Source organism: Ctenopharyngodon idella, chromosome 7, assembly GCF_019924925.1.
Source record: "Ctenopharyngodon idella isolate HZGC_01 chromosome 7, HZGC01, whole genome shotgun sequence".
Classification (NCBI taxonomy): Eukaryota; Metazoa; Chordata; class Actinopteri; order Cypriniformes; family Xenocyprididae; genus Ctenopharyngodon; species Ctenopharyngodon idella.
In genome coordinates this window covers 42,367,877-42,391,079 of record NC_067226.1, presented here as the reverse complement: position 1 = coordinate 42,391,079, position 23,203 = coordinate 42,367,877, and the positions used below count along the sequence as shown (strand labels likewise).

The 23,203-nt window shown below is 34.6% G+C and overlaps 1 protein-coding gene across 3 annotated transcripts in view; it reads left to right on the top strand.

Annotated features, from left to right (window-relative positions):
• Positions 1–23,203, top strand: part of rap1gds1 (RAP1, GTP-GDP dissociation stimulator 1) — a 48,108-nt gene that overhangs the window by 11,823 nt on the left and 13,082 nt on the right. For 2 of the 3 annotated variants that reach the window (XM_051898758.1, XM_051898757.1), the window contains exons 4-7: positions 4,139–4,264; positions 9,782–9,928; positions 15,457–15,585; positions 15,712–15,837. In XM_051898758.1, coding sequence (XP_051754718.1) covers positions 4,139–4,264; positions 9,782–9,928; positions 15,457–15,585; positions 15,712–15,837 — 528 coding nt within the window. The remainder of the gene's footprint in view (positions 1–4,138; positions 4,265–9,781; positions 9,929–15,456; positions 15,586–15,711; positions 15,838–23,203) is intronic. The other variant, XM_051898759.1, reaches the window with a different exon arrangement.

The following is a 23,203-nucleotide window of genomic DNA, read 5'->3' as shown; positions in this document are numbered from 1 at the left end:
GATACGACAGTAAAGAAGGTGAGAGCACTTTATTACAGTTCATCGGAGTTGATTTACGGATATAAAGTTTACCAGTTTATTAAGCACCACCCGAAAAGGCATAAGGTCTATTTATATTTGTTGGCTGTTAGTTGTAACGAGTGTTTCTGTGTACTTTGCTGTGTATGTTGATGATAATGCAAGGGAGATAGAGAGAGTTTATGGATAATATTTCAATGCACACTTGCACTGTGTTTTATTAAGCAATTAACAGAGATTTTCTAGAGTGAAAACAGACGCTTCATCTTTTGTGTGAAGTACAATAAACATCATAAAACTTATCTGTAAAGTTCTGGCCATCATTCAGACGGGGTCCGGTACAACAGGCTTGTACTAATATAGTGGAAGAAGACAATATTATAACCGTAATTAAACTAAACTATACCTGTTCTATCTCCATGCAGCATATATTCGCAGTTTCTGACATTATAGTGCGTCCTGACTGACTCCTGACACTGGAGAATGAGCTCTTGAAGCTCCGCCCTCTTAGGCAGAGTGCAGCAGCTCATTTGCATTTAAAGGGCACACACTGAAATAGCGCGTTTTTGCTCAACCCCAAAAAGTGGCAATTTTAACATGCTATAAAAAATTATCTGTGGGGTATTTTGAGCTAAAACTTCACATACACACTCTGGGGACACCAGAGTGTGTATGTGAAGTTATTCCTTATGTCTTATTGTATATTATTGTTTGTAAGGCGACATTGAGTGCCATGAAAGGTGCCTATAAATAAAAAATGAATGAATGAATGAACATTTGAGCTTTGTTTTTTTGTTTTTTGTTTTAAATTATGTAATATCAATAATATTTATAATATTTCATATGTATTTTAATTGTATGATTGTACCATTTGTAAGGTTACATTATTCTTAGTGGATGGCTTTCTTTTTTCAATATCCAATCACAAATTTGATGTTAACAGAATAACAGCTTGGCAGATTAAAGAAGAGTATGGGAGAGCTTTCTGTATGGAGATAAAAATATATTCATCCACTTTGCTTTGTAGGCATAATTTCACTCTGTATTGAACTCTGTTTCAAAGAGCCAGTTGTTCGTCTACAGATAAGTTACCTTGTTTAGCAAATCAGCAAATCAGCAATTACATTTATTGTGAGAACACACCAGTGAAGCATGTAATTCTCTATTCTTTGATCAGCTTAATTAGTCTCTTTGATCACTGTTAGGTTTTTTAAGTACTTAATCTTCGAAAAAAAAAAAAAAACTTTATATATATATATATATATATATATATATATAATTATTTGATTTAATTAACTTTCATTAAATATTTACCAGGCTATTATATGGTATATCTTCAAAGAAAATAAGCCTGGAGAAAAACAGCAATTATTAAATCTTTCCCAAATCTCCTTTCTAAAAGACACTCAGCCTTAACTTTTGTAATTACAGCTCTGGCACATCAACCTGCTGCAATCCTGCAGAGTCAGTGTGCTTCTTCACCTAAAGCTCTTAGTCTAATTACACAAGTGTTTCTTTAAACCACACTTCAGACAGATAGAACTGGGGTTTAAAAGTGTATGGAGAGTTCCAGAGATAAAAAGGTTAAAATAATGAATGGCCTTTTAGCAGTTTGCTAGGTAGCTAATGATGGTGGCCTGCTGGTGTGCCAGATCTCTGGCAGCTCCTGCTGGCATTCAGCTGTCAGCATTCCTCTGGGAACATCTGCGTTTCATCCAGTGATGTCTCCAGCACTTTCAAATAGGAAAGTTACATTTTAGGGATTTAAACTATGATTTGCTGTGGTGTTACTGTTGTAAATTGTTACTAAAGTGTTACTAAAATGGTAACACTTTAGTGTACGGTCCAATTCTAACTATTAAAGGATTAGTTCACTTTCAAATAAAAAATTCCTGATAATTTACTCACCCCCATGTCATCCAAGATGTCCATGTCCTTCTTTCTTCAGTCGAAAAGAAATTAAGGTTTTTGATGAAAACATTCCAGGATTTTTCTCCATATAGTGGATTTCATTTGGCCCCAAACGGTTGAAGGTCAAAATTACAGTTTCAGTGCAGCTTCAAAGGGCTTTAAACGATACCAGATGAGGAATAAGGGTCTTATCTAGCGAAATGATCGGCCATTTTCTAAAAAAAAAAAAAAAAAATGTATATGCTTATATGCTTTCTAAACACAAAAGATTGCCTCGCAGGTGCTTCCGCCAGACCGCCTTCCGTATTCTTCAAAAATCTTACGCTGTATGTCCTACACCTTCCCTAATAAACTTACGTAACGAACGCGGCGCCAGTTCTGTTTTTTTCCGTAAGTTGAATAGGACATTCAGTGTAAGCTTTTTGAAGAATACAGAAGGCGGTCTGGCGGAAGCACTTATGAGGCGATCATTTGTGTTTATAAAGCATATACATTTTTTTTTTTTTTTTTTTTTTTAGAAAATGACCGATAGTTTCGCTAGATAAGACCCTTATTCCTCGTCTGGTATCGTTTAAAGCCCTTTGAAGCTGCACTAAAACTGTAATTTTGACCTTCAACCGTTTGGGGCCAATTGAAGTCCACTATAAGGAGAATAATCCTGGAATGTTTTCATCAAAAACCTTAATTTCTTTTCGACTGAAGAAAGAAGGACATGGACATTTTGGATGACATGGGGGTGAGTAAATTATCAGGAAATTTTTATTTGAAAGTGAACTAATCCTTTAACTAGTTGCATATTACTAGGATATTTGCTGTTTATTTGGACTTATATAGCACATATTAATGCATAATCCTACCCAATTCCTACTCAAAACCTAAACTTAAAAACTTAAACAACTAGCCTACCTTACTAACTATTAATAAGCAGTAATTATGAGTCATTATTGAGTCGTAGTTAATAGTTAGTTAATAGTGAGAATTGGACCCTAATCTAAGGGAATATCCCGGACGAACCCCCAGCTCTAAATTGTGACCACTAAAACTATTAAAAATTGTTTTCTTTTATTGAAATAAAGCTGAAATAAAATAAAATAAAATAAAGATGAAATGTAAATGTTAGAAGAAAAACTTGTACATTAAATCTTCCACAAGAAGCCATTATTTGCATCTGGAAATTTGACCACTTACAAATATTTAAACATTCAGAGAATTAAATCTTTTTTTTTTTTTTTTTTTTTTTTTTGTCCGGTTGGTTTGTGGATATCTTTATTAAAATAATAATAACTAAATTTTTAGAAAATGTGAGTGATGCTGCTTGACAGTTTTGTTAACTAAAACTATTAAAATGATCTGAAATAAAAAAATAAATATTAGACAACAAAAACTTACAATTTTTCAATTCAAAAAACTTAAAACGAAAATTCTAAATGTTGCCTTGGCAAGTCACTAAAATAAAATGAGTTTAATTTGAAGTACTAAAATTGAATAAAAATAAATTGAAATATTAAAAACAAAAATTAATAAAAATGACAAAAGCATATAACAAAATGACTAAAACTTAAACTAAACTTAAAATAAAAACTAAAAATATAAAAAAGCTAATTCTGAAAATTAATAAATACTATAATAGTGTATAAATAATACTAAAATAACACTGCATTGTACTTTGATGCAGCATATATATATATATATATATAATATACACACACACGTACAGAGGTACTAAATGGTTTTTACATTCATATACCATGGTATTTACAGTACTTTAGGTATCCTAAAAGAGAACTGAGGTGTATATCTAAATACAGGGTAACTCCATGGTACCATTAACATCTCGAGTCATAAATCCTAAAAAGGAATACTGACAAATTGCTAATTAGGTCAAATGAAATCAATTAAGATAAATTATTATTGGATAAATTTAAATCCCTATTTTCTGTTCCCCAGATTTTCAAATGTTTATTCAGTAGGATTTTTAATGATTGTTAGAGAGTTCTTTATTTCCCATTATGGACCGAAAATGTTAGTATTTTCATTAGCAATCTTGCACATTCTTTGACTAGTGATATTTTGTGTGGTTATGATTTAGTTGAGTCTACCACACAGACATTTATTGCACAACAGGAAGTGAATCTGAGCTTGATTTTAGATCAGTAAGAATTTATCTGATAATGATTTATTGAGCTTTAATTGTTGCCTTTCTCTACAGAGTTCATGAGAAGCCCGTGTGTGGAAGCAGGGCTCATTCCTCCACTGGTTCAGCTGCTAAACTGTAAGGACCAGGAAATTCTTCTCCAGACGGGACGAGCCCTCGGCAACATCTGCTATGACAGCCGTAAGTGCCCATTATCGCTCCCTCAGCTATTCCAAGCCCCGGTGCATCTACTATGAGATATTTTCGAGTCTCTCGGATGATTTGAAGGGGAACTGCTGGTGCAGTTGTCTGAAAGAGTGACATGTGGCAGCCAGTGCAGTTAGATGCAAAATTGTAGAGCTAAACTCTTTTTGCACCTTTTCATTTCACACATGGTTTCCAAAAGGTAATTGCACAAGAGCTTATACCATTGCTGAATTCTTATTCTGATTGTCCCAAAGATGATATGTGAATATGGTATCATATGAGTGGATCAATTGACTTTAGACCATTGAATCATTGAATTTATGCACACTTTCATCAGTTTTCAATAATTTAACAGTCCATTGTTATTTATTCTGTGCATGAACTATGTTGATGAGCTAACATTGGTTGATAATTGAAATTATACCTTAATGCTAACTTGTCAACTTAAAATTTTTGCCCTTAGTTGTAGGGAGAGTGTACAGTATAATTTATGGCTGTAATGTGTCTTGCTCCGTTTGCTTGCTTTGTAATCGTAACAGTGAGTGGTGTGAATGTGTGTTGTAGAAGTCTTAACCTTTGGGACATAAAGAGTTTAGGGAAAAGATAAGAGCTTTGTCTGGATGAAAAACGGAAAGAGTGCCATTCCCAAGAGTGTGTCTGAGCATGGCTGTCGAACAGCTCTCTGGATCACAGCTGAGTCTGGTGATTTTTGACTGATGAAAACATGAGGAAGGAGCCATTTTTCTGCAGATTTATTGGCTTAATCTAGTTATTCCCTTCTGAAGGGACTTAAAGGGACAGTTCACCCAAAAATGAAAATTCTGTCATCATTTATTCACCCTTAAGTTGTTCCAAACCTGTATGAATGTCTTTCTTTTGCCAAAGGAAGATATTTTAAAGAATGTTAGTGATCAAACAGTTGATGGACCCCATTGACTTCCATAGTATTTTTCTTCCATAGAAGAAAGAAATTCATACAGGTTTGGAACAACTTGAGGGTGAGTAAATGATGACAAAATTTTCATTTTTGGGTGAGCTATCCCTTTAAACCTATAAAGCATAAATCATATCTTAAAATCCAGTAGGATGAAAGAGTTTTACTCCATGTGTGATTTTAGTGTACTACTGAACTATGACAAATTCACTTTTAGCAAGTAAATACGTTTAAAATTTACAAAATGTTGCTGACTCATCCTGCACTGCACAGATTTTTCAGGTAAACATTCTTCAACTCTCGGCGACTGGTAAAAAACGCTGCAGTCATGCTGCTGCCATTTTAAAAAACGTGTTGCTCCCATTGAAAACAGTTGGAAAAATCTGCTAACCTCTGGAAAAAATGCTTTGGTGGACACACGGCTTGATAAAGGAGTTGTCTGTTGTGTTAAATAAGACAAAAAGATTGGGAAACTGGGTTTGTCTATGACATCTGTTAAGCTAGTTAAACTGTGCAAATGTTCTGTAATTAGAAATGTAATATTAATTACTAGCATTTAAGTTACATTTACTGTTTCATTTCCAAATATTAAGAGTTGATTATTTATGTGGTTACTAATAAAAAGACAAACATGACATTGCATTAAGAGCCCTTGGCAAATAGACACAGTTGGGTTTAATGGTGAAGCTGATTGACAGGGCAGCTGAACTTTATCCCAGATGGCCCTGACCCTTTGATAAAGATGACACATCAACGCACAGTCATGCATTTCACTTAAGGGCTTCGCTGACTTGCAAAGCCCACGCAGTAGTTGTCTTTTTCACTACACAACATCCAAAACCAGTTAAGTCATTTGGAAATCTTTCAATATCTTTGTTTTCCATATTCTGATCTCTTACTTTGTTTTGTTGGATTAAAATCACTTTCTCACTCTTTTTTTCCTCTCTCATCCTGATTAGTGTGATAGTAGGCATTTGTCGTAGACTTTGCGTGGGCAAGCACCAGTGTAAACAAACCTGAAACATTGTTCATACCAACTGAGCTGACTCATACAGCTTACTGGAAAACTTAGCTGTACATAGCTTAAAGGATTAGTTCACTTCAGAATTAAAATTTCTTGATAATTTACTCACCCCCATGTCATCCAAGATGTTTATGTCTTTCTTTCTTCAGTCAAAAAGAAATTAAGGTTTTTGGGGAAAACATTCCAGGATTTTTCTCCATATAGTGGACTTCACCAGTTACAAACAGGTTGAAGGTCCAAATTGCAGTTTCAGTGCAGCTTCAAAGGGCTCTACACGATTCTAGCTGAGGAATAAGGGTCTTAACTAGCGAAACGATTGGTTATTTTAAAAAAAAAACATTGGAAAAGTCATGCGTGACGTAGGCGGAAGTACCGAGCAATTGTTTACAAAGTGAACATGCAAAGACTAAGTCAAACGGCCTTTACAAAAAAAGGTAAAACGACTGTGTCAGACGATTTTGAAGTTGGCGGAGAAAACGAGATGGAGCTTTCGCCCTACCGTGCTACTTCCGCGCTACTTCCTTTCCAACGTAATTAAGGAATGTGTGGCGCATTGCAGAGCAGTGCAAGATGAGCATTTGTGGTTAAAAAGTATATCATTTTTATTATTATTATTATTTTTTTTTTTAGAAAATGACCTATCGTTTCGCTAGACAAGACCATTATTCCTCGGTTGGGATCGTGTTTTCCTCAAAAACCTTAATTTCTTTTCGACTGAAGATAGAAAGACATAAACATCTTGGATGACATGGGGGTGAGTAAATTATCAGGAAATTTTGAATCTGAAGTGAACTAATCCTTTAAATATAAATTGCCGGTGTATAGGGCAGTATTTTGTTTCTGTGAAAAGTAAAAATGGGGTGAAAGTGCTGTATAAGGGATTGAACTGCAGATTCGTGAATCACTTTTATGTAGTCAAATTAAGACATCGTAGTGTAGTATAGGAACGAGTGGAGTTACATGAGATGGCATTTTTGGTTACACTTTATTTTAAGGTGTCTTTTATTACAGTCTAATTATACATTTAAGTACTGAGCAATAATAATAATTAACAACATGTACTTACTATAGACAGCAGCTATCACCCTGTAGCCCAAGACTGGTTGCCCACTGAAGCTAAGCAGGGTTGAGCCTGGTCAGTACCTGAATGGGAGACCTATTGGGAAAACTAGGTTGTTGCTGGAAGAGGCATTAGTGAGGCCAGCAGGGGGTGCTCACCCTGTGGTCTGTGTGGGTCCTAATGCCCCAGTATAGTGATGGGGCCTCATACGTCAGGTCAGAGGTCACCCTTCCACCGGAACTTGACTCTCTCGTAAATGCGCGTATGGCGGTTGCAGGAAAGCAGTGATTATCGTTTATAAAGTTTTAAATATGTATATTTTTCTTACAAAAACACATCGCTTAGCTTCAGAAGGCATTTATTAACCCACTGGAGTCATATAGATTACTTTTATGGTGGATGGATGCGCTTTTTGGAGCTTCAAAAACTCGGACACTATTCAATGCCATTACAAAGCTGGGAAGAGCCAGGATAAGATTTAATATAACTCAGTTTGTGTTCGGGTGAAAGAAGAAAGTCATATACACCTAGGATTAGGGCTGCACGGTATATCGCAATTAACATGAAATCGTGCTTAAACCGATTTGGCTTAATGCGATTATGCACAGCTTGTCATTGAAGCACGGCTCTGTGATCAGTAGTAAATGCTCAAACACTCCAAGTTTGACTCACTTAACATACATTTGGAAAAGCAACACGTGTCAAACATCTTTCCAGACATGAGAAGGATTTATGAAACTCTTGTCCAACAAAAGACAGCATTTAATAACATGTTTTTACTCCAAACTCACTTCATAACATCAGTTGAGTGTTTGAAAACATCCTTCTGTGAGATGATGTGGCTTCTTACACAGAATAAGGCACACAACATATTATTTCATAGTATTCTATACAGTGATAAAGGCAATGTCGATTAGCATTGAAGTATAAATATACTTTATTATCATAAAAATAACCGAAAAAGCTTGAAGAACTCAGATAAACCATATATTGTTGTAGTCGTGTGTTTATTAGTCATGTTTAATCAAAGCGTTTCAATCTTGTTTATTCAGCTACAGCGATAGTATAATGCCCATAGGGATTTCCTGAAATGACGTGCATTATATCGTACTTCTGCGGAGCATATTTGGAGTTTCTGCATGAGAGCGCCCTCTGGCTTTCAGATGGAGCAGTATTTACTATGATCACAGAGCTGTGCTTCACTGAGAAGCTGCGCATAAAAAAATTGCAGCCTTTGCCAAATCGCGTGTAATTTAATTTTAATTAATCGTGTAGTCCTACCTAGGATAGCTTGAGGGTGAGTAAATTATGGGATAATTTTCATTTTTGGGTAAGCTATTCCTTTAACCATGGCAGGCAGTGCTAGTTGACCACACTAATCCTCACATTGGCTTATTTTATAAATATTGTAAATCAGTGTATTTATTTACTAATAGTTACCAAAAATCGCAGTTCTGTCTCTCAAACTCTGTCTATTTGAATTGCCGCCAAATCACTTCCTGCAACTATCTGTCTATGCGAATCACGTGACGATCAAGTATTTGGACAATTTTCAAGTATTTTGGACTCTCTCTCATTGGCTCTGACACACTTGAGGTGTTTGACCAATCACAACGCACTGGGTCAGCTGGCCAGTCAGAGCACTGTGAGCTTTTTGGAAGGAGGGGCTTTGTAGAAATCAGCACGTTTCAGACAGACTGGGAATAGGGATGCAAAGGGGTGGAAAATTTCCAGAATTTCCAGAAACTTTCCAGGATTTTTGGAAACTTTGGAATGTTTGGAAAATTTCCTGGAAATTTTCCACCCCTTTGCATCCCTATTCCTAACTGGGAATAGAAGAGCTGCAATAATGTGCAGTATGTGCAAAATAATGTTTTTTTTTTTTTGAACATTAAAACATGTTAACCTATTCTATTACACCCAATAATCAAAATAAAGAACTTTTAAAATAGCATCATATGACCCGTTTAAATAGTACTGGACTTCACTGAACCTCTGTGTCTTCTGTGGATCTTTTTAACACCTTCCTCTGTTAGTAAGGCCGTTGCAGTCTGGATTTTGCTGTGCTTCTACTGCACTTCTGGTCTCTGGACTCTTTTTTGCCTTTAGTTACGTCTGCACCTCAAATTTACAACTGTAAACAAATCCTGTGCTGGTGTAATATGCATTTTCAGCAGGCGCTTTTTGATCTCATTTACAGTTCTTTTACCTTAAGGTTGTTATTTTCTTGTGTTCTCCAAGTAACATTATCATTATCATATTACATTCCATAAGGAAGCATTCATGGATCCCAACCTGTCCCTCCATTAAAGGAATAGTTCAACCAAAAAGGAAAATTCTGTGACTGAATCATTTGAATCTTTCGGGAAGACGTGAACTATTCCTTTAACGCCCTCTTCTCTGTCATTGTGTTTCAGGTTGCTGTTTCTTTGTGTCATTTGTTGCCTTTTTTATTGTTTATTTCTTTTTTTATGTGACCTCTTTGTTTTGCAGATGAGGGCAGAAGTGCAGTTGACGCAGCGGGTGGTGGTCAGATAGTTGCAGAGCACATTAAGTCTCTGGCCGAAAGCACTGACCCGGCCACCGGGAAGCTCTTGACTGTCTTTTGTGGCATGCTGATGAACTATAGCAATGATAATGGTAATGACCAATCCCCCAAACCAAGAAGGCGAAATTTTTGAATGGTCCCTTATTGGTATAGTCTGAGATGTTCACTAAATTATTCACATATCAATCAGTTCCACATAGATATGGCAGCTTTTATCCCATTCTCTATAAAATAGGCATTTTAATCGCGATATGCACATTTGATTTTCTGACTAGCACAGTAATACCTCACAGTTGAACATTAATGGTAATATCTGTAGGGGACCACTCTAAGAAAGCCTGTTTCACTTCTCTTATTTATTCTCAGTCTAATGTCTTTCACTGATTTGACATGATAGGTTTGATAAATGGCTACATGCTGCTGCTTTTGTTTGGTGACTAGCTTTCATGTCCTTTGCAGCTGGTGGTGTTAATTTTTAGAAATGTTTTGAATTTTTTATTCACCATCCCTAATAAATATTGTCTCATTTAGCCACTTTCCATATTAAACTAAATGCAAAAATACATACAGTAGTGGCCAAAAGTGATGTCCCCAAAAGAGGGGATATTTGTTTTTTATGACCTTATAAGTTTGATCAAAATATGAGGAAAATAATTCATATACTTTTAAATATGAGGGGGGAAAAACACTAAACTTGGTTGAGGGATTTAACTGACAAAATTACTGTGTACATAATTATTATGCAAGTTTATATTGTGATCATATTTTTTTTCAAGCACATTTTACCAATTCCAAACCACATGAATCATAACTACAATTAATTTTGTATATAATCATTTATAAGTGATATATAATTGTTAACGAGGACTGGGAGTGGAAAACTACTTGTATTCAGATGTGCATAATTATTAAGCAGATTTACTTTTACAGGTAAAATAAGCCAAAAAAAAGAGATTTAACTCTGAAAAGTCAAGAATTATTAAATGTCCACGAGAAGGATGCAATACTAACGCAATACTAGAAATTCCAAAAATATATCACTTATTAATGATTATATACAAAATTAATAATAGTTATTAAGATTGATGTGGTTTGGAATTGGTAAAATGTGCTTTAAAAAAAAAATACGATCAGCATATTGACAAAAAAGGCAAACTACTGCTACAGGTTTTATTTTACTATTCAAAAACAAATGCATAGAAATCAAAATGCTCACAGAAAAAAAAGCATACATTGACTGCAACATAGTCAGATATTAATATTTTGTTGGTTCTCACTTGTTTTTGCATGTGTTCATTATTTCTTTGTATGACATCCTGGCCAAAAATGATTGACTCCAAGCACAACTACGCAATATGCTTGTACAAATTTTTAACAATATTAGAATAAATGTCAATTTAGCCCTGACATTACTTTTGGACACTACTATTATTTATTAAAAATGTATTTAATTAAAAATACATTTAAAATTTAAAATCAAAATTAAATATATTTTAATTTGCAAAAGTAGCTGAAATTTCAAAATGAAATTCTATATGCATAAAAAAATGCAAACATTTTATTGGCATGTTCATGTGGATCCATCAGCCAATCGGTCCCTTGATAAGAGAAGGCAGCATGCAGTCATTTGCAGTGCTGAATGCGCCAGCCGAGCAACTGCCATTGAGATGAATGGAAATAGCTTTCACCAAGTTTGGACTGCTTAAACAAACAGAGCAATGTTTTGATTGGCTCTGCATTTTAAACTAGGATTTTAACATTGAAAAAATGAAATACTTCACCTTTAAAAGAATAGTTCACCAGGGATGCATTATTGGTACACAAGTAAACACATTCTAGAGTTTCGACTAGTGTCCATATCAGTTGTAAAATGCAAACCCAGGAGGTTACATAGGGCTCTGGCCTTCTGTTTTGCACCAACGCAGTGCATTGTTAAATATTTAAGGGAATGCAGGCAGTGTATTTACATCTTTGTGACTTGATGTCCTTGAATAATTGATGGACAGGCCAAGCCCTGCTTCCTTCATCCCTGTTTGCCAGCAAGGCTTGAAATGGTAATAGCTTTTTTCGATCTATTACACCTCGCATCCAGAGGCTAGTGCAAATCAACAAATTTAGGTCAGGCATTTTCGTTTTCGGTTTCCTGATGAAAATAAATGGGCAGATATGAATTTAATGGAAGAGAACAGCCAGTGGGCTTCTTATTATTGCTGAATATCACACTCATGCTGTTTTGAACCACGGTCCTTTTCTTTCTCTCATCTCTGTTTCACTCAAATGTTTTGTCTTGTAACAGATTACGTTTCCTTGCCAAGTGTATCTGTTCTAACTTAAAGCCTGTCATCATGTTTACTAAGCCACCAAGATAAATGACTCATCTAATCACATAAGCTTATCACTTTGGGATTTTTTTCACATGGGAAAAGACTTTACATGCCTGGTCAGACATTACACTCTTGTATATCTGTAACCAAAAATACTCACTCAAGCTGTTAGTATATCATCTATTTTAGCACAGCTGACAGACTGTATTGACCAATCAGCATCCAGGAGCGGAAATGTCCTTTTAATTGCATGCATGTATTGTTTATATCATAAAGAATATATGCGGAGTCATTCAGTTATTCGGTATAATCGAGTTTTTGATTGCCGAATCTTGCTGTTTGTAAACAGTCAGTGTTATAGCTGGGAAGTAAAGCATCTAATCATTTAAATCTTACATGAGCTTGAGATGAGATGCAAATACTTCATAGATCTTTTAGGAAACATGACTCATTCTCCATCAGTGAGCTCTGCAGGTCCCTGGTTGACATTTCTCTGACGTGATTTGGGCTTTGATTACTGGCAAGAGTTCCTCGATGATTTCTGGCTTGCGTCCAGTTCTGCCAAGGCTTGTTATGTTGTGTTTTCTCATTTGATACATTCACCCAATAGCTGTTGCTTAAATGTTCCTCTTGCTCAGACCAGCAAAGGTTCTCTGGTCGATAAAGCGAATAACGGGCAATTATATAGTAGGGAAGAAGTATTTCGGATTGTCGACTGTTTTTAAATGTGATGATGGGACTTCTGTTGTGTAAATGTTTTAAAGGTTATGTCTTGTACCAGTCTCTTTCTTTAACTCATACTCAATAACATTTTTCTCCTTTTTCAACTGCGGATCTTTCCTCTGCCTGGGCTGTCATCTTAACACAGTGCTCTGCTGTCTCAGCTGCCATCTCCTCTTTGCTTCATTGAATTTACTGATCAACATCTGCTTCCCGACAAATAGATGGCACCAGATGTGTGCCGGTGCCGCCCACATCTTGGTGTGTCACAGAGATGTTTCTAGACAAACTGAAATGTCTTTTAATGGCTTCTTAAGGGCTTACTTTTAACAGCATTGCAAAATTGGCAAAAAGTAAACAAGACATAAAATTATACATTTAGTGAGCTTTGTGATTAAAATAGTAGTTGTCAACTATTGGATGGCCAATGCTGATATTTTAGAGAGCAGGATGGCCGATATATATGATATTACACTATTTAATTTTAAATAACATGCATAACAATTGCTGCAAGGAAATTTAGATTTATTTGACATATTTACTAAATTAGAAATAGTTAATTGTAGTACGAGTCAGTATGAAAAAAGAACGTGAAAATAAATCTGTAAAATAATCAGATTTATGCTTTAGCAACTTTTTGGTTCTGTAATACTATTACAATATAAAGAAATCATTAAAAAGGAAGTAAACAGTGTAAACAACAGGGTGCTGGAAATTGCTTTTTTTAATTTTTTTTTATAAATAAAGTCAAGATAATGCTATGTATTTTACATACAGTACGCATATGAAATGTATGACAACGGCAAACTGGATATAGCGCAGCATAGTTTAAAATCAAAGATTTAATGATTTTGCAAAAGATTTTACCATAAATACGAGATGAAAACATGTGACATTCTGCTTGGAGCTGTTCACATCTTCAGAATTATGCCTTTCTATGGCAACACTATCAATGCCAAAATGAATCTGCAATGGTCATATGGTACAAGTCGGAGCTCTCAGAAAATTCTGAGTTTATAAGTTGTAATTATGAGTTCTACAAGGACGTGAACGCTTTTTACAAGTCAGAATCTCGTAATTATGGTAATGAACGTGCCTGTGGGCTTTGGCGTTCTTAGCGCTGTCAAAATAAAAGTCCCATTGCTGTCAAAATAAAAGCTGCTTCTGACACTTATCTGTCAAACAATAAAACTTATGCCGATAATTTAAAATGTGAAATATCAGGCCTATATATTGGCCTTGATGGTATATCAGTCGTCCACTAAAAATAATTGAAAATATCTGCCAAAATACACATATGTATAAGATATTCTCTAAAAACAGATCATAAAATGCACTGTAAACCTGAATAATTAATTGGCAAAACTCAAAAAATGTCACTCAAAACTCATTGTCACCATGATGGTAAATCTCCAAAAACCCACATTAACAGAAACTCTTCTAAATTAGCATAACACAACATTAATTACTACTAAATCTTCCACTTAACATTAATCTTGCGCAAAAAACATTAAATAACACTTAATTTTAGCATTTACTCTCCCTTTCGAGTGCCATGGGCAAAGCATGCTGGGAAATAGAAATCCCAGCCCAGTTTCGGTTAAACTTAAGTTCATCTAAATTAAAATAAATAAGTTCATAAAACTCAAAACAGTGAAACAGTTCAGTTTACTTAAAATATATCTTATAATTTGTTTAATTTAAGTTTGTCCTACTCAAACCAATTAATTATTTTGAGCATTGTGGTTTACAGGGTGTTCTGCAAGCTTAATTCTCAGGTAGATTTATTTGTCCTAAAGACATTTAGATATTTCTGCTGGAAAACAAGTGTGATTGAGCATGGGAAGAAGGACCTGTGCTTGTGCATGAAAAGCGATGACTAAGCAGTCCTTTGTTCCACTGTGGTCTTGATTTATCTTTCAAATTTTCGGGTCGAGACTATATATTTTCTGTGCTAGTCTCAGAAAAGCACTTTACAAAAATGAAATGTCAGAGCATTATATAATGTGGCTGCATTTTACGTCCTGCCTGTATTACTTTGATCTGGTGAATTGGCTTTTTCAGCCTGCGGTTCACCGGTTTCACACACACAATTACAGGATGTAAAAAGTGATGAAATCATTCATATTCATGTGAAAATATTTGTGAATTTTTGATTTTATGCCTATTTTCTTTACAATGTGGTTTTGGAAGGCTTGCAAGAAGTCATGTACATAAAGAAAGAAAATTTGATGAGTTACACCAGTGAGTTACACCACAAAAAAATGTTTTGGGTACAAAAAAAATTTTTTAGTTCACTAAAAGTGCTTTTGTCTGTGACATTTTGACTGAACACATCGCTGCCATTGTACACTGTTGTAAGAAAAGACAGACAGACAAGTTGAGATTTTTGCTTATTATTATGATGTTTGGGGATAAAAATTTTCTTGCAATGTAATTGCCAGAAGAATGATGAATACTGGGCTTTAACTATTAATAAAAAAAATTGCTGTTATATTATCAGTGTTGTCTGAAAAAGGTATAATTCTGCATGAACTAGTATACAGAAAATCTCATGTGTTTTCTTTCCGCTCTAGACTCGTTGCAGGCCCAGCTGATCAGCATGGGTGTGATCCCAACACTGGTCAGACTGCTGGGCGTTCATTCTCAAAACACGGCGCTCACAGAGATGTGTCTCATTGCCTTTGGCAACTTGGCAGAGCTTGGTGAGTTACCGATTCAATTCAGTCACATTGCCTAACTATATATCCACATTTTCATATATTAAAATACTGTATATTAGGACATTTAAGATAAAGCTAACACATCTGTTTTGACTGATCCTCAAACAGAGTCCAGTAAGGAGCAGTTCGCCTCTACAAATATTGCCGAGGAGCTGGTTCGGCTCTTCCGTAAGCAGGTGGAACATGAGAAGAAGGAAATGATCTTTGAGGTGTTGGCACCACTTGCTGAGAATGGTGAGAATCACAGTGATTGACATTAAATAATGATGAACTCTAATGAACCAGTCAATGTAGTGCCATTTATGAAAACACTTACAAAAAATACATTTCAAATTTTGAGCATGGTACCAGGTTATTGCCATTGTTCTCGTGTTATTTGTTAAAAAAGTTTATGTATTTTTGATATATTGCAAAAAACCTTCTTAATAAGTATCTGTTTAGTTTTTGAGCAAAAAAGTCAAAACATTCTCAAAACAAAATAAATCTTAAATTATTTTTTTACTCACCATTGACAATTTTTGACCCCCTATTTTTATTTTATAGAAAACCGAAAACTAAAAAGATTATTGATAGATACAAGGCTGTTTTTAGACTTTCTTAGATTATATAAAAACTGATAAAGATTACCAGTATCCAAGACTATATATATATAACAAGACTGTTAGACTTTGAAATTGAAATGAGAAACCATCAGCCAATGCTGATAAGTTCAAATTATCAGTTCAAATTATTTAATTCAAACTTCTAGTATTGTGGAGAACCATGCAAACACCAAGATATATGAAAATTGTAACCATTAGGGATGCTAATGATTAATCGACGATCGATTAATTGTCGATAATAATTTTAATCGATAAAACGTATCGATTGCCGATTAAGCAAGGTCATGCGCATGTGTGCTGCTCAACCGCGAAACGCGTTAAGCAGACACGAGGAAAAATGAAGTTTGTGATAATTTTATGTTAAAAGGCTTGTACACCTTCATGACTATAAGTTTGCGTGATATAATTTGTAATATTATGTTTATTTTGTATATATTAATCTCATATTAAATGCGTTTCTTAAAGCTAACCCGCTAGCAAAGGGCTTCAGTTTACCGGTGTTCATTCAGTGCCTCAAACAGCAATGCACGACTAATAATAACTATGATTATGACTGTCATATTCCATAACATTATAATGAGAACACTATTGTAATAAATCATTGTGAATTGCAGTATTAAAGTTAACAATTAATCAGTAGTTAATTTAAATGACGATCGATCATGGGAATTTGTGTAAATTGACATCCCTAGTAATCATATAGCATTATTGTCTGATAGTCTCAGCTATATCTAGTTACCGACACAGTATTTTTTTGTAAACGGGTGCCTTTTATCTTTTTGTTTTGAAGGAGGACCAGTGTTTTTAAAGTGCCCCTCTTATGCTTTTTCAAATATTACCTTTCATGCAGTGTGTAATATAGCTGCTTGTAAATGTAAAAGGCCTGCAAAGTTTTAAAGACCAAAGTGCACGATAAATAAAGCTATCGTCTTCTAAAGAAAGAATCCATACTGAACTTCCGAAACGAGTCGTCAGCAATTCCACTCTCACTTCTGTCTACTTTGATCCGCCCTCTAACACTGTAGTTGTAGCTGGAAGAGTTTGTTTCATGTTGTCGACATGTCGAGAAGACGCTGTTGTTACTGTTCGTATCATTGTGTATCAAGTGCTGAAGAAGCTTCCGGAGCTGAAATTCAGATAATGATAATTCAGGTAATCAGCGTTTTGTTTCCGACACATGATGTAAGTGGTAAACCACAACAGACTGGGCCGTCTGACCAATCAGAGCAGAGTAGGTCTTTTGGAAAGGAGGGGTTTAGAGAGGCCGAATCCTTTATCGAACTGTTTCAGACACTGTGAGAAAAGAGGTGATGCTGCAATGTATATTATGAGAGAAGTGTTTTTTGATCTTGGATGCATGTAAACCTATTGTAGGAGACCTCCAAAACAACATTAGGAACCTTTAGAATAGCATAATAGGGGCACATTATTTCACAGTTGATTTATTTCTGTTTCATAATTTCAATATGTGCATCAAAACAGCACAGGTTAAGCTTCCAATTTAGTCATGCTGCTTTTGCTTTCAGCATGAGTTGAGGGACTGTAGTCGTTGATCGAGCTTGAATATGGATATGGATGTTGGCACACTGCCCGCCGTAGACCCACTGACCCAGTGACTGAGTGACTTCAGCAGCCTCAAAGGCTTTTCCTCCCAGCTGTGAGCATGTTGTGTTACTTATATAGAAAGTCATACTCTGCCACCTGTTGTGCTTGGAAACAAGACACTTTATGAAATGAATGCATGTGTTTGCAGCTGTGTTTTGGCTCAGAAAGCTTGACCATGAGCCAACAAGATTTTAAGTTCAAATTTCACATTTAAAAATCACCAATTTTTCCTGGTTTTTTATTTATTTGTTTTTTTATGTAAGCTGGAACATCAAAACCAGCCAAGCTATAGAGAGTGACATCTCATAATGCAAAACCTAGTTTATTTGATGATGAAAATAATTCAAAATGCATTTTCCAAGACTCTGGCTATTGTCTTTGGTTGCGTCGCGAGAGAGCGAAAGCTACAATTAAGCAGATGCGTGAGATTTCTCGGCTGCTTCTCTGCTTGGATAATAAGTGTTATCACTTGTCTCCTCTGCCATTGCCACAACCATCGTTTCCTCAAAATAGGACTCTGGGGTCTGCTTACAGCTGTGGTCTGGACTTGCTTATTTGAACGTAAATCCGCCTGCCACGGTCAGCTGCTCTTTTTGTCTGCGAGCTCGTCTGAGGATTTGAAGCGACATTAAAATAAGCATCTGAAAGAAAGCTGTGTGTTTAGACAGTGAAACTTAATTGTTGAAATGTGTATTGAAAGGAAATAGTTATTGGGGAGTTATTTGTTCTTTGAAAGATGGTGTTTCACTTTTTGTATTTTTGATACTTTGCAAAAAAAAAACCTTTCTTATACTCTTGTTTAAAATATATCCTTAAATCCTTAAAACAAAATTAATTTACCTTATAGAAACAGAATTGCACACAATTTTAAGCCTTTTTTTCAGAGAATACACCTTTTTTTTTCATACACCATTGAAAACACCATTGAATTTTTTTCTTGTTTAAGGCACAAACCTCAAGATGTTGTTAAATTTTTGCTTTAAAAAAACAATTTGCCAATGGGACAAAAAAATCAATGTATATTCTCCTCAGTTTTATTTTAGTATCATTGTATGGAAGCTTGTTTCCACCACTAAATAAAAAAAATAAAAAAGGTCCTTTTTTTCTCAGATATAAAGTCGTAATTCTGACTTTTTTTTTCTCACGATTGCGAGTTTTTATCATGCAATTCTGACTTTTTTTTCTCACAATTGCAAGTTTATATCTCATAATTCTGACTTTTTTCTCAGAATTGTGAGATATAAACTCATAATTGCGAATTATAAAGTCAGAATTGTGAGATATGAAAAACATCAGTCTTTTTTCCCTCACAATTGGATATTATAACACTCAATTGTGAGTTTAAATCTCACAATTCTGATTTTTTATCACACAATTATGACTTTATAACTCGCAATTGTGAGTTTATATCTCGCAATTCTGAGAAAAAAAGTCAGAATTGTGGGATAAAAAGTCGCAATTACCTTTTTTATTTTTTATTTCATGGTGGAAACAAGCTTCCATATTATTGAGATACTATTAGGTTTGATTTTGAGATATATATATATATTAAATTAGTTTTTAATTTTGTATTTTCCATTTTAAGTTTAGTTAAAAATTTAGTAATTTTTGTTTTTGTCATTTTTATTTCAGTTTTAGTTATTTTGTACATCAAGTTAAACTAAATGAAAATGAGAAATGTCGCTAGCTAAAATAATGTTTACCTTTTTCTTTTTTTTTTTTTTTTTTTTTCAGTTAACATGTATTTTATTTCAAGTAACAATTTTTATGTTTTTTGTTAACTATAATAACCCTGATTCTTAAACAAGTCTTATTATTTTGTTTTATTTATTTATTTTTTAAATAAATTGATGCCGATTAAGAAAGATATTTGGTTTTATTCAGTTTTCAGATTGTTTCATTTGTTTCAGCATAAACAAGAATGAATTTATTTAACAGCCCTTTTTGCAGATTGCTGTATGAAAGTGAAAAAAAAAATCACAAGAAAATGTATAAAAAATCTGAACTGTAAGAATTCATGACTGTTTACATGAAAGAATAGAAAGTATGAGCGGGAGAGAGAGAAGGTGTGGAAGATGGAAAGCCGACAGCATCTAGAGCATGTGTGAAAGCGGCGCTTTGGTTGTTAGCATTCTGTGCACAGCGCCGCTATCCCATACTGCCAGTCTCCAAGACAACGGCCTACTTAGAGCCACTACACAGCACTACAGGCGAAGCTCTGTGAGTCACGTGGGCCGCAGCAAGAGCGATTTTGTGTGTGTGTGTGAGTGATATAGAGGGGGAAAGGGTGAGCTGCGCTGTACCTGAACACTGCAGGCGTTTCATAACCAGCCAAATGCGTAGTGAGACGCCCATATGTCTGCGAACAGTCTGACCTCAGAAATCCATCCCTGCAAGATTTTCCCCCTGGCTTGTTGTATCATTGGCTGACACTGCATGAATCATCGATATTCGGTCAAATGGATTGTTATTCTGCATTTTTTGGAAAGCAACAAATTGTATTTGTTTATATTTTAGAAATTGTGTCATGGTATAACATTCATTACATCACTGTGCCTGGTTTAGAATTTTGGGTCAAAGGATTATAATTCAGTCTGTTATGTATTTGAAGGGGAAAACATGCATTTAAATGCACCAGAGTTTTGTATGAATCTGGGTCTCGGTTTATGGTCTGAGATGGTTGTCTACTGATGTTCGTTTTTTTTTTTTTTTTTTTTTTACCAGCCGATGCCAATTTCTATCAAAATGGTTAGCCAATAAAGTGCTGATATATAGATGAAGCAATTTAATGATAGCAAAGGAGATCAATTAAACCTAAAATCAAACAACCGTTTATTTTATTTTTTTTATTTTATTCGTAAAAAAAAAAAACATTTAAAATGGACAAAGATTATCCATAAAAAGGGCTGTTGTTAGACTTTGCAATGCTGATAATTATGTGATATAAATTAATGATAGAAAATAAGATCAGACATACACTAAGTTCCTAAAATCAATCTATTTTATTTGATTGAACATTGAAAACTGGCAAAGATTATCTATAAACAAGGCTGCTGTTAGACTAATGTAAGGCTGATTTATAACTAATATAATTTGATGATGACAAATAAGATCAGGTGTACACAAAATTGCTAAAATCAAAATATTTTATTTTATAAAAACATTTAAAATGGAGAAAATTATACATATATACAAGGCTATATGGAAGCTTGTTTCCGCCACGGAATAAAAAAATAAAAAAGTTAATTGCTACTTTTTATCTCTCAATTCTGGCTTTTTTTTCCCTCAGAATTTACATCACAACATACAGTTTACATCACAATTCTGAGAGAAAAGTTCTCAGAATTCGGACTTTTTTTCCCCCTCATATGTATCTCAAAATTCTGACATTATTTCTCAAAATTGTGAGATATAAACTTGCAGTTGCACGAAAAAAAGTCAGAAATATTTCTCAGAATTACGACTTTATATCATAATTCTGACTATATGACTCGCAATTGCGAGTTTATGTCTCATCAGTGTTGTCAACTTAGTGGCTTTGTTGCTAGATTTAGTGACTTTTCAGACCCCCTTAGCGACTTTTTTCCAAAAAAGCATCTAGCGACAAATTTTGTGACTTTTTGTGACAAACCTCAGCAACTTTCCAAATGTCGCCAGCAGTGTTGGGGAAAGTTACTTCATAAAAGTAATTCATTACAATGTTGCGTTACTCCCTAAAAAAGTAACTAATTGCGTTACTTAGTTACTTTTTATGGAATGAAATGTGTTACATTACTTTTGCGTTACTTTTTCTCACCTGGACTGGGCTGGGCTTGCTTGTTTGTTTTTTTTTAATAACAAAAAAGTTCTATTTTTTGCAAATGTTAAGGCCCTTTCACAACAAAAGTGAAATAAATAAGCCTCAGGCTGAAGGAAATGCATATTTACGCCTGTACAGTAGAGGGCGCAGCTCAAACCTTTCCCCAGTGCTGCCATTCTGGATTAAAGAAGAATAGAATACAGGAGAAGAAAGTTCAACACTCTTACTTCAGGAATAAAAATGAAGAAAAACACACATGTGATGTTTATCTAAAGTCAGTATTAAATACATAAAATACATACATAAAGTATATTTGTTTAATTTAATATATTTAGTTATTGCAGGTTTCTGCAATATTCTGAGTTTGCATTTCACAATTTTTATTAATTTTGAGGAATACTGACTCTGTTTTTGTGCAAGTGAGATGAGTAAATGCATGTTCACATTTAGTCTAGAACTACAATATCCATGTTCACACAGCGCACACAACGCCTCGACATTTACGATTTCTCTCAACATGAGGACAGGAGAGGCGTCAGTCAATACATGGGAAAACAAAGTAACTTGCGCTACTTATTTAAAAAAGTAACTTAGATATTTTGTTGTAAATTTAAAAGTAATGCATTACTTTACTAGTTACTTGAAATAAGTAATCTGATTACGTTACTCAAGTTACTTGTCGTGCCTTACCCCAACACTGGTCGCCAGTACTTAAATTTGACTATTTTGATTTTTTTTATTCTTCTAATGTGCTTATCACTTATATTACTCACTATCACAGGGTTTTAGTTCATTCCAGTTTCCGAGCTCTCAGAATTCAGATAATTTATGTAGAGAGACTGTACATTGTACATATTCAAACACAATAATAAAATTTAAATTTACACACAAAAAAGTCATTCTCTTGTCTGACAGAAAATATGTAAATGAGAACAGCTTTATTGGACATTCGGCTATATTATATTAAAATACAGTACGCGAGCACGGATTAGGAGAGAAAACGTGAAGTGTACGAGTATGAGGTGATGACGTCACTAATATGCTAATTGACGCATGACGTCATTTAACGACTTCTGGCAGGCTTTAGCTACTTTTCTTTGATAATTGTTGGCTACACTCTGTCTCACAATTCTGAGAAATAAAGTCAGAATTGCGAAATATAAAGTCAGAAATGTGAGAAAAAGTCACAATTACTTTTTTATTTTTTTGTTTTGTGGCAGAAACAAGCTTCCATATAAGGCTGTTATTAGACTTAAAAGTTAATACAAGAAGCCATCGGCCAATTCTGGTAAGCTCAATTTTACCAAAAACTGGCTGATCAGAAATGAATGAATTCGTTAACTGAAATAAATGCTGCAATAAATTCAGCATTTTCTACTTTAGTTCATTATAATGTCAGGCTGGTTCTTGACCCAACAGGTTTTGGTTTGATATCTGGATCTTGGTGTTTGGTTTAGCCTGAATCTGAGCTTAGTTTGGTCTTGACTCTAACTCTGATGTGCACCACTAGGGTTTTAATATGGGCTGTGAAATCCCTGTTAGACAGGAAGGTGTTAGTGAAGGTGTGCTGTGAAGGTTCAGATATAATAAGATC